This window comes from Nycticebus coucang, chromosome X (genome assembly GCF_027406575.1).
Source record: "Nycticebus coucang isolate mNycCou1 chromosome X, mNycCou1.pri, whole genome shotgun sequence".
In the NCBI taxonomy this organism is placed as follows: domain Eukaryota; kingdom Metazoa; phylum Chordata; class Mammalia; order Primates; family Lorisidae; genus Nycticebus; species Nycticebus coucang.
In genome coordinates this window covers 49,026,856-49,039,721 of record NC_069804.1, presented here as the reverse complement: position 1 = coordinate 49,039,721, position 12,866 = coordinate 49,026,856, and the positions used below count along the sequence as shown (strand labels likewise).

The 12,866-nt window shown below is 35.2% G+C and overlaps 1 protein-coding gene across 15 annotated transcripts in view; it reads right to left on the bottom strand.

Moving 5' to 3' along the window:
- KDM6A (lysine demethylase 6A) overlaps positions 1 to 12,866 on the bottom strand; it is a 217,517-nt gene that overhangs the window by 39,405 nt on the left and 165,246 nt on the right. For 2 of the 15 annotated variants that reach the window (XM_053579398.1, XM_053579400.1), the window contains exons 11-18: positions 11,965 to 12,063; positions 11,599 to 11,818; positions 10,903 to 11,037; positions 10,296 to 10,451; positions 9,636 to 9,731; positions 8,579 to 8,680; positions 7,448 to 7,843; positions 1,339 to 2,117 (exon numbers count right to left, since the gene is read on the bottom strand). In XM_053579398.1, the coding sequence (XP_053435373.1) occupies positions 1,339 to 2,117; positions 7,448 to 7,843; positions 8,579 to 8,680; positions 9,636 to 9,731; positions 10,296 to 10,451; positions 10,903 to 11,037; positions 11,599 to 11,818; positions 11,965 to 12,063 (1,983 nt within the window). The remainder of the gene's footprint in view (positions 1 to 1,338; positions 2,118 to 7,447; positions 7,844 to 8,578; positions 8,681 to 9,635; positions 9,732 to 10,295; positions 10,452 to 10,902; positions 11,038 to 11,598; positions 11,819 to 11,964; positions 12,064 to 12,866) is intronic. The other 13 variants (XM_053579399.1, XM_053579404.1, XM_053579402.1 and 10 more) reach the window with 7 other exon arrangements.

Below are 12,866 nucleotides of genomic sequence, written 5' to 3'. Positions count from 1 at the left end.
AAACTTTCATTCAAGATTGAGTCAATTATAATAATTATAAATGAGAAAAACTAAGTATGTGCCATGCATAATGAAAAGGCCATTAAGAATCTACCAGGGGTACCAAAAAATGTATATACATTTTAAAAGAGTTGTTATCTATGTATTACTTTTTGAAGATGAATTGAATTGTGGTAGTAATGTATAGTATGACGTTCACTTAAAAGACAGTGTTAATAAATGTGACCATTACCATGCAACAGGCGGGACAAAGAAAATGTCAGAAACATTGCTGTCCCTGGAGAAGCACAAGACCCTTTTGAAGTGGGATTTGAAATTAAAGAACATTATGGAAGTACAAGGACAATGGAAGTATAAGTATGGGGGGCCTTAAAGGATGTGGAGTACTACAAAACACCAGCTATCTACTGGTGGTAATTCAGTGTACAGCATGCACAACTGTACAAGTGGACACTTTGGTTAATGTTGCCAGAATCAGAAGTATCTGAATGCTGATGGTAACCACTTTGAGCACCTCTTGTAATTCCAGAAGTCAAACATGATTTGTATTCATCTTTTGTTATCAGTACATACTAGGTATTACAACTTTAATAGTTTTTTTCCTTTCTTAAAATGTGTATACATGTGGCACCTTCAGTATATGTCTTCCAAATACCAGAGAAATATGATGCTGCCTGATTCACTGATTCTTTTTAAATGGAGTAGAGGAGACTCATTTCTTTCTAAATTTGTAAGGCCTTGTCCTTTCAAGACTAGCAGAATATGGCTAGCCCTTCCAGAATGGTTGACAGTCTTCCCTGTCTCTCCAATGTCCCTGACCTCTTCCTCTTTCTTCAGACTCCTTTATAATCTCTTCAGGATTCAAATATAATAGTCTAGTTTTCTCAATTGTAACCAAAGACTAGCCTTAATAATTGCTGAGATCATTCTTAGCCTAACATTTAACAGGCTCTGATCGAAACAAAAACAAATAGTTTACGAGGGTCTTTTCTATCAAATGTAATTTAACCCATTCTCTTGCTTCAATCATCAGAGCAGTCAATCACACTAAAGCTGACAGACAGTCCTAGTAACCAGCAGAGGGCAGTAACAATACAATCAGACACACCCACTCAGAATAGGCAATTTACAGGAATACTTTTCACATCTAATACATTAATAAAAATAACCACAACATCCAAGCATAATAAAGTTTCTGTTCAAACTCTCACTTCAGATGAGTGACTACATCATCCTTTGCTTACTTCCCGTATCTTAAAAGATCCTATTAAATTTCAGCATTCTGATCAGGCCAGTAGTCAAACATTTTCACTTTGTGATGAACTTTCCCACACTAACCTGCATGCCTTCAGAACTTCTGCTGAGCTGGGGTATATGGACACAGACATTGATGGTATGATCTGAGGACTAGGTTTGTGGCTAACCAGTAGCAGATCTGTTTTCATGGGACTCTGAGATTCCTCCATCCCTTCTCCATTAACTGTGTGTAGCCCACTATGAGGGCTATTAAGGCTGGTAACACTGTTTGTGGTCGTCTGCTCAGTGGATTTTGGAGAAGGTGTTGCTGTGGAAATGGCTGAAGACGGTGAAGAGGCAACAGAATTATCAGTCTTTGTATGAACAGCTGGGTGGATGTTATTGACTTTGTCACAGGTTCCAGTACCCACATTGTTATTGGCTTTTCCCATCAACAAGGCAGAGAGCTGAGGATTGTCTGAACTTAGTAAACCTGGTGACTTAGAATCTCCATGGCTAGGACTGCAAACAGCATCTGCCATCACCTGATGGACATGATTAGGAAGTCCCTCAACATTGGCAGTGCTGTTAGGTGTCTCTCCAGCGTGCCTGCTTGTTTCAGGCACTGTCAATGTGTTTCCTGAAGGCTTGCTCTCTTTGGTTAAGGTAATGCCTTGTTGTCCACCTGAGGTAGCAATGTGAGAGGAGAGGTGATTGAGAGCAGCCCCCTGTGTTACTGAATTGCTAGGCAGACTGGGATGTCCATTCTGATTCTGAATACCAGAGCCAGCTGCCTGGAGATGCTGGGAAGGCCCAGTGGAAGAGAGAGGTCGTTCACCATTAGGACCTGCCAAATGTGAACTCTGACCTTTGTGAAGCCCCTTAAAAAAAACAAAAAGAAAGAAAAATGGTTTAAATCCAATATTAAGCAAACTCAGAAGGTATTACAGAATTTAAAATACTAAAAAGCAAAGCCACCAAAAATAAACATCTTAAGACAATTTGATCCAAATCCTAAAGTTAGCAAAAAGTACATATAATTAATAATCTAATAAATGTTTAATATCTTTAGAGAAAATTTCTTTCCTAACTACCTAAACTGTAACTCTATTATTCGTGTGGGATAAATTACTTCACATGAAGTACTGAGAATTTTAAATTGTTTAAGTTCTAATTATACATATTTTCATCTCTATAATCAGACAGGCATACATAATCATTAATAATTAAAAGCTATGACCATAGATCAAAAAAAATCGACTCTCACTGATCTGTAATCTGTTAACTGATTAACATAGAAAGTGAATTCATAAAATCTTTAAAATTACCATTAAAATATAATCTTCTCTAATCAAATCCTACTGTTAAAACCGTTATCCTCAAAATTAAGAGTAAAACTTATTAAATCTATGAAAATATTTTAAAGAACATCTTAAAGTTTCTCTGACTATCCACCTACACATATTTAAAAGACATTCTATGTCTCCATTAATGATTTAGGGACAAACTGCATTTTTCACCAACTTAATCTGAAAAATTAAGAAAATATACTGGTATTCTTAACACAATCTGAGGGGCAGTATAAAAGTTTTAAGTCCAGAGGAAGGTTACTTAGGGCATTTAATGGAATGAAATATGATAAATGGAAATAAGATGTACCATTTTTATCTGAAATTTGCCCACAGAGAAATTTCTTTTATTTTCATTTTATTTTACTGACAAAACAATTCAACAGGAAAGCTAATTTTTTAGCAGCACTGATTAAAGTAACATTGGAATCATAAAATGATAGTTTAATAGTTTCTCAATTATTATAATTTCAGGTCAAAACTAGTAACTTGTACGGGATTTATAAGATTTCTGTAATTATATATTAATATATTATCTTATAGCCCCAGTAATAAATGAACCCCCACCTCCATGCCCAGAAAAAAAATCTTCAAATTATTACATTTTAAGTTGAGAATTACTTCAGTAGCAAGGTTAGAAAACCTTTTGAAAAGTTGAAATTGTCAGTAATAAGTTAACAAAGGAATAAAAATTTAGCTAATGACAAGATATTTATACACCAAAGGCTGCATTAAAATCACCTAGTTAAAATCAGCTAGGATGAAAAAAAAAAATCAAGTAGGATGCCCCTAAAACCAGTTTTCAAAGCTGAAAATCTTAAATAATGTTTCTACTGAAGAGGGCTTAACTACATAAAAAACTAGATACAATGAATGAAAGCTGATACATATCGATGAGTGTATAAAAGAGTACAATCAGTTTTAAATGATTGAATAAGTAAAAGTTCAATCATAATGACAGACAAAATCTGTAAGTTAAATGAAAACTCACAAACTAAAAATACTGCATATCATAAGCATATAAATATTTAAAATATCATCAAAAGAAAGTCTGGGAAGCTGTCAAAACTTCATTAATCATCTAACATTTAACTCAGAGGCTAATCATTTAACAAATACACTGATTATGACATGCAGACATGTGACAAAGTAACCATTTTATTACATCTTCTCTAGCTATAAATCAAGGTATTTCAAGCTAAAAATTCTGTACTTGCTGAATAATCACCTATAGCTCACGTAATCTCTTTCATATCTTAAGTGATACCCTTGTAACTAAAAGTGAATTCTCAAGAAACTCATTCAAAACTGTAATGTAAATTACTGCAGATCTGTATTTACAGTATTTTTGATTCCATAATCAAAAGCTAAAAGGTCAATATATCATATAGGTTTATAGATTATCTGGTTTTCATTTCAACTTCAGAAAAATATTTGAATAGGTTTGTATAATGATATCAAAAAAGCCCCTTTATACTTAGTCTATGACATTAATACCAAAGGCTTCCCACTTCTATTGATAGGTAGCATCATTTTGGGAAACTTTTCAACACTATTCTTAAGACAACTTTCTCAACTTCATTACCTAAATTGTAAAGTTCCTATGGACACTGATTGGCCTTAAGGGGCCAGCGAAACAAAGTCTGGGGCTCCTTGCCACGTAGTATTCGCAGTCATTTACAGAGGCCTGGTGGCCTACAAACTGAGGTTTTTCATTAGAATTATGTCTGTAAATAACAGATTTCTAAAATAGGGTTAAGAGAGTATTTATTGAAAATTTCAAAAAAAAATAAATAAAAGAAAAAAAAAGAAAATTTCAGCAAGTAACTGAACCAGGAAATTAAATGTGATGAAAAAGAAAATAACAGAACCACACTTAAGAATCATTATAGGGCGGCGCCTGTGGCTCAAGGAGTAGGGCGCCGGTCCCATATGCCAGAGGTGGCAGGTTCAAACCCAGCCCCGGCCAAAAACCACAAAGAAGAAGAAGAATCATTATAAAGGTTCTCATCAATTGCCAGTTATATATCTTAGAACTATGATAGGCATTTTGACAAAAATCTTATGTTATCCTTTTCTCCTTTGTCAATTTCTCCACCCTCTAAAGAATCTTTTCCATTTGCTTTGTTATTTCTCCCATTTTAAATTTAAAATGACAACAAAAAAACAAAACACCACCTTTTAATCCTACTTCCCCTTCAGCTACACCTTGTTGTTCTCCTCTTCTTTTATGTCACAGTATACAGAAATGGTACTCCTGGCATTGTGCTATATGTAACCCACATGACTGGTAAGTGTGTGTGCTAGCTACTGCTACTAACTACCAGTATAGTTGCAGAGATTCCCATTTTATTTTTCTCCTTTCATTTTATCTTTTTTTTTGTTTGTTTGTTTTTTGCAGTTTTTGGCTGAGGCTGGGCTTGAACCCACCACCTCCAGCATATGAGCCCGGTGCCCCACTCCTTTGAGCCACAGGTACCGCCCCTTTCATTTTATCTTGAAGCCAACTATAATTTGGCTTGTGTACTCCTAATAATCCACTAAAACTGCCCTTATCTAATGGTCAGCATACCTTTTCTATAAAGGGTCAGATAGCAAATATTTTAGGCTTTTTGGGTCATCCAGTGTCACACATGATTCTTTTTCTATAACCCTTTAAAATGCAAAAATCATTTTTAGCTCACTGGCTACAAAAAACACAAGTTACAGGGGGATTTTGCCTACATCTTGTAGTTTCCTGACCCCAGTAATGTCACCTATTACAACAAATGGTCAACTGCCATACCTTACCTTACTTGACCTATGAGCATTATTTGATAAATACTTTGACCTCTTCTCCTCAAAAGGCTTTGATCATTTGTTTTCCAAGCCATCACTCGCATTCTCCTAGATCTCTTATTCTCTCACAGCTCAATCCTCTTCTATTCTAGTTTGCTAGTTCTTCAATTTCCTAGCCTATTACACTGGAATGCTCCCAAGGTTCAATCTTGAGTTCTCTTTGTTCAATCAATTCTCACTCCATGGTGATCCCATCCAGTCTCATACATCCTGGTAGTTGATCAGACTACTTGGGACTCTTCTTTCTCATACTCCATTCTATCAGGCAATCTTGTTGGTTTTAACTTGCAAATATACCCAAAAGCTAACTACTGTCTACCACTGCTACTCTGGGAGCCATCATCATCTTTTTAATTTGGATTATAGATGTAATCTCCATATGGGTCACACTATTTCTACGGTTGCCTATTCCAGTCTATCCACAGAGTATCTGGAGGACCTAGTAAAAATGAAGTCAGATGATGTCATTTCATCCAAAATACCCCCCTACAGCTTTCCACTGAACTCAGAAATAAACTCCAAGATCCTCACAAGGCTGACCATGATTTATGCAGCCTGTTTCTAGCTGGACAACATTTCTCTCTCTTCTTACCCTTTGTCTTGCCACCTCAAATATGCACAGCACACTCCTGCCTTAGAGTCCACTGCTCCTTGCTGCTCTCTATAGCTGGAACACTCTTATCACAATATATCTTGAAGGCTGACTCCTGCAATTTTTTTAAGGTTATTCAAATGTCACGCTTCAAGGAAGCCTTCCCTAACCCTCCGGTTTATAATTCCAACTGCCCTACCACCAACCATCTCCAGGACTCTGCAACTTCCTTTTCTAATACACTTTTGTCCATAGCAATCATCACACCATCATCTAACATTCTACATATATTGTTTATTTGTTTAGTGTCTGTTTACCCGCCCCAAGTAAGACATTTCAGTATGTTTTCTTTGCTCATGTATTCCCAGAACCTCCAAAAGGACACAGACCTGGTAGGTGCTGAACTTTTCTTTAAGAATGAATAAAACTACTAATCACTCAATAATAGAAATGGCCCCATGAAGAATAGTACTTCAGGAATAAACTTAGGTCTTAGAACTTATTTCAGTTTTACCAATAATAAACGACTAACCAGAAATCAGCCAAATATTTCTCAGAAGAAACTAAAAAAATACAAGTAATTAAGGAATATGTATTGAAAGAATATTAAGGAATATGTATGATGTATGTTTTTAAAGCTTATATTTTGGCCCTTAAATTCTACTTTGGAGTACCAATACTATGGAAACAATCCAAAATACAATGTATGTAAACAGAAGTAAAAACGTAGTAAATATCTAATAATAGTATGAAAACTGAGTAAATGATGACCCATTTCTTTCATGAAAAACAATATCCATGCAATTCATTACTCTGTTTCAAAATCTTCGACGGCTCCACTTTGCCTTCAAGACTTGGTCTCTTCTTAGCTCCTTCCATTTCACTCTCCTCCCTCTTTATAATCTACCCACTAAGCACACTTTGCCAGTCCTCTTGCTTCCCAAATTCTCTAATTCCTGGAGACTCTATATCTTGGTCATCTGCCCTCATAGGTACTCTAATAGCACTTTCCCACCAAAGTCACACTCCACAGACATTTATGGTAACTGTTTCTTTACTAGTCTTTTTCTCACACTAAAGTTAATACCTAACACCCAGAATAGTACTTGATCTTAAGTAGACAATCTATGCTGGAATGAACTAAGAAATATTACATAAATAAGCTTATGATGCCATTATAAATTAACAGTGGGTTTGGAGGGATTATATGATCTATTTTCTTCTTCCTTTGTGAATTTGCCAGATTATCTGTCTGCATAAATTTTTGAAAGAAAAAGAAAATAGACTCATATATGTACATAATGAATCACAATGTAGTAATAACATTATAGTGCTACAAAGTTCTTATAAAAACAGTTTCTCAAACTTTTTTTCCCTCTTCTCTCAAAATGTACAAAACCAAATAAAGACAGGCAGATAGTCCTTCTATTACCTGAGTGGAGTTAGATAGTTGGTTTTTCCACGGCTCCTCTGCGCTGCTGGTCAGGTTTGTGCGGTTATGAGGTAGAATGAGTGCGTTTCGCTGCAGGTAAGGCACGTTTCCATTACTTCCACTTCCTGTTATGTGATTATTGCCTATCAAAACAGTGTCTGTACTCCCCAGCGTTCTTGATGTACTACCAGGAACATGGCCTGCAGAAAAGGGTCCATTGGCCAAAGGCTGCCCGGGGCAGGCAGGACGGACTCCAGGCTGAGAGACGCTAGGCACTCTGGTCAGAGCAAGCTGTGCCTGCTGGCCAGAGACTGAGTTTGTAGGCAGTGATGAGTCAGCTGTAGGCCCATTAGGAATTCCAGTAGATCGTACCTGCGCAACTCCTGTTTGTCTCATCTGTCAAAAAATAAATGAGAAGTAAATGCTGTTTGTATGGTCCACAGGGGAGAGAATCAGAATGAAAAGATGTATAATCAAGGAATCTCTTATTTTCCTCTAACATTTTATTTTTCTAGGTGAGCGGTTCTCAACCTGTGGGTCGCAACCCACAGAACTGTATTAAAGGGCCACGGTATTAGGAAGGTCGAGAAGCACTGCTCTAAGTTGGAAAATACACACTTAAAAAACAAAAATTGTGTCTGTTCATTTTTAGATAAGCTTTCTGGAAAAGCAGAAATCTGTTTCACTTTAAAGAAATACCCCACTAGTAATTACATAAGAAAGCAACCAAAAATCATGAAAAACGACCCCTGAATTTGTAGATCCTATTCTGAATCATAAAATAAGGGACATCAAAATTTCATTCCATTACACTTAAGCCAGAGCCTCCAAACTAAGCAAGCCCTAAAGACCACCACCACAGTTTAGGATAGCTTGTTAAGTACTAACAATATAAACAAATCCTTAGAATACACATGTGAAATATCACGTAAATAATAAAACACAAAGTACTGTGTTCAAGCTCGAATTTATACCTGCTTTTTTCTAAAATCTCTATTATCAGCATTTTAAGAAGCTCGTATTACTAAATTCCATCAAATACTGGTATGAAATAGAAGTGGGCATAAATGTGCTCTAAAATGATGTTCAAGTCAATAAAAATACTCAAAATGTTAAAAATACTATACACACTTGGTGTTGTTGCATTAAGAGAAACTGACTTTCCAGCTGTTCCAGCATCAGTTTCTGTGCTGGATTTAAATTATTTCTATTTGTGCGAAGCTGTTCCAAGTGCTAGAAGAGGAAAAAAAGGAGAATATAGTCAAAGATACAGCTAAAAAACAAGATTGCTGTTCTAAGCAACTTTTCCTTGAAATGACTAGATAAACTCAGACCCATTATCTAATCAAAGACACTGATTTCTGATCCACAGTCATCCATCCCAATGAAGTCCTTTATTAAGTTTGAGAAATGTAAGAAAGAACTAAGCATTCACCTGCACAACTTTGCTATGAATTCTTTGAGATAGATGGGCATGAAATTTTACTCATTCACAAAATATTCTTCAGTATTCACCAGAAAGCTGTTTAAGCTTAAAAATGTGTTATGACTGGTATGGTAAACATACCATTGTTTGGAATAGGAAAAGTTTGAAGACAACCTGAATGTCTAGAACTAGTGATCTTCTATAAATAAAGGTTATGACATCTATATAAACAAAAATAATGTGACCCTAAAAGAACAAGGAAGCTCTTCACATATTGACATAGTCTATAAAATACATTGTTAACAGCGTATATAGCATTCTACCATTTGTGTAAACAGAAAAATAATATATGAGAGACAGGGATGAACATCTGCTGTACATACAACATATCTCTCTCTAGAAAGACAGATAAGAAACCAGTAATACCAGCTGTGTGTTAGGAGGAAAACTAAGTGAGTAGGGTAGAAGTTGAAAGGAGAAAGTTGAAAGTTGTTTGCCCTATACAACCTGTATTCATACTTAATGAAGTTTGAACCATGTGAATGTGTTAACCTACTTTAAAAAAGACACTAAAAACAAGTGAAAAACAAGAATGAATTACCTCCTTTGTTCTGGTAAATGCAGGCTCATTTTACTTATGTGCTTATTAATTGAGTTTACTGCCACTCAACTGTTAAGAATACTTAAAGAACTAAAAATTTGCTAACTTTACTCCTTTTTAATAGGAAAAAAACAATGTCTGAAAAAACAAATCTCACATACCTGTAATTTCTGTGGTGTCAAACACCATGAATGAGCTTGCTGCTGTACTGGAGGATGTGACGCAGCATGGCCACCACTCCAATTATCAGAAGTATTCTGAGGAAAATTGATGAAAAAAAAAAAAAAAAAATTAAAGAATATTTGGTTAAATCCATAGTTAGTAATAATGACTAGTGGAGGCAAAATGACTATGAATTAGAATATTTATATATAAAAAGATGTTACAACATTAAATTTTTAAAAATAATTTTACATGCACATTAAATTTAGAAAACACAAATTTTAAAAAATACTGATTCTTTTAATAAACCACCCGAAAAAGCCCACCCCCAAACTATGGCCCAAACAGCTAGCCTAAATACCAATGTCCACTAGATCCAACATTAAATTTATTTCAATGTCAGTAAAAAGTGATGATGAAAAGTGTGCTGAGATCTTAACGGCAGGGAGATGAATAAAATGATTTGATGAATGCTAATTCATCCCTACTTTCTATATTCAATATGATCCTAAGAGTTTGGGATGGAAAAATTCAAACCTTTCACCTCTTTGATGTCCACAAATTTAAAATAATGAACAAGAGATGTTCAAACTGCACAATTTCAGGGCAGTTGAAGCTTCTTTTATGACTGGGATTTTCTATTTCTCTAAAACATATACCTTTGTTGGACTAGATGTTCTTTTCCTCTTGGCAGGACTGGACAGGTCATCTACTTGGCTAGAAGGAATCGTGTGTAGTGGCAAGGATTGCTGTGAAATTGGTGTTTGACTGAGGCCTAATACAGCTTCAGTATTTGGATGATGAGGTTTACATGCCTAAGAATCACAGAAGGAAGACAAAAATAGGGTTCTATATGTTCTTAATTCATTCCTTCAAATTATAAAACTTTACAAACTGCATACTTTTCAAAGCTATGTGGACATCGCTGATTGCAATTACTGAAAGTCAAAATAAAATGAATCATCAATGGAAAAATGTGTGCCTTCCTTTGAAAAACTTGCTTTAAAAATTAAATAAACCACTGTGGCGTTACTTTAAGAAATCTCCTTTAAAATCATGAAAATGCACAAAGGTTCTAAGTTGGTACCCCAAAATTTCCTCCCATATGAGAGGGAGTTGTATTTTGATGTAGATTCCCTTTGCAATTAAATCAAAAAGCTTTTCATTAACAAAAGCCTCCTGTGCTTAGTAAATTAAGCTTGACCACTAGAGATTAAAAAGAACCCTTAAAGCTGGGCACCTGCAGAACATAACCCAACTTCTCACCTGCTGTGCTGTGTTCATGGCACCCTGCCTGGAGGTAAGCTCTGCGGGAATTGGTAGGCTCCACGCCTCCTCAATACTAGGAAGTAATTTAGTTTTATTCTGTAGACTACCTTGTGGAAGGTTACACAACTGAGCCTAGGAAAAATTATGTAAAAAGCAAATTTAACACAAGCCTACTTGAGTAAGAGTCAAGTCCACTAAATCTTCCTAAATCCTACAGCTAACTGCTTTTAAAAGAAAATAGATTATAAATTTGGGGCTTTAGAAGATACTAAATATAAAGAGGGGAACCGGAATATAAACCTTTGTGAGAATCAAAACAAAGCTGAGCTCTGTTTTCATAGTTCTCATAGCTGTCTTCTCATGAACTCCAAGCAAGAGTGAAAGACAGTGTTTGTGTTCTCTTCTCTAAAATGCTATGGCAACTTAAAAATGTAGACAGCACATAGAAAAAAATTATGTAAATTAATATGTATCAACAGAGTAAATGTGCAAAAGAGCATCTTTTAAAATACTTCATATCTTACTTAAAATGAAAAGTAAAATAATATTACAAGCTATGGTATGTTTACAAAATATGGAAACAGATTATAGACATCAAAACACAACTAGACAAACTTTCCAGCCACCCTCCTCCTGCCTGAGTGTCCTGGGAAATAATGTGGCTTTTAAAAAACTGCCATTTAAAAATTTTACCTGTAAATACTTAATTCGTGCTGCAAGTGCAGAGGTATTACTACAACTTTTGCTTCTAGTAGCATTTAAGTAGCATTTAATGGCATCCTGAGGCTGGTTGCAGGATTCATAAAGAGTGCCTAGGTCCATCCAGGCTGCAGCATGGCCATGGTCCAACTGTACAGCACATATATAGGCCTGTAAAGCATCCATAGGCTGATTTTGCTGCTGATATAGCACACTGGAAAGAGAAATTAAGAAAAAGTAAGTTGAATAAGAAGAACTGCTTAGTTTTATAACATGACTGAAACGTTTAAGTACAATACATGTATGTGTGATACAACTATCTTTGTGCATCAAATTTCCATTATTTTTATAAAATCTTACCCTATTGAACACCATGTATCTGCACTTGCTTCTGATTTATCAATAGACTGCCTGTAAGATATAAAGGCATCCTGAACTTTCCCAATACTTGAATAGCACCTGGGGGATGGGGAGAGAGATAAAAATCAAGAAAATTTTTATTAATACTGAATCAAATTTATTTCCTGAAAAGATAGACTATTCATCAAAGTAATTTTTTAAACCCTAATTAGCTAATATACTTATGTATATGTACGTATATGCCTGATACTTATAATGACCACTACAATTATCCCTTCAACAAATTATATTACAGTCTGTCTTATAGGTGGTAAAGCATGCTGCATTAATAAACTCTATTGGAGGTCATATTACTCTATTATAATTTTGAGAGAACACTCCCCCTTTTTATATCGCTTGATCTCTAGTTTCCTATACTTTGTTAGAGTTAACAAACAAAAACACTTCATATTGGTAGGACTTGCTGAATCAGATTTCAATTCTCCTTTCCCACGGAGGACAATAATTATTAATTCATAAAAATGCAAATGCAAGACACGGTTAATCTCAAACAAGTATCAAAAATAGTATAAGATATAAAGATCAGTAGCAAGGTAAGTAAAGTTTCAAGGACCTGCCATTTTCTTAATGAAGATGGGCCTGAGAGATGCATAGATAGCAGCTGAAATTATAAATACCAAAATTATCTTCTTAGGGCTTGGCACTAAAAGAAATAAAAAAGCAAACCAAAAAAAAAAAAAAAAAAAAAAAACCCAGCCTCTACCTGAATGGAAATTACAATTTCGTTGAGGACTGAACACACATTTTTATAAAAGACACAATGCCATATCAAATGACTAGCATAGACAATAACTGGTTTGAGAATTTAGGATAGGAAGAGCACCACACACTAGGATTTAGGA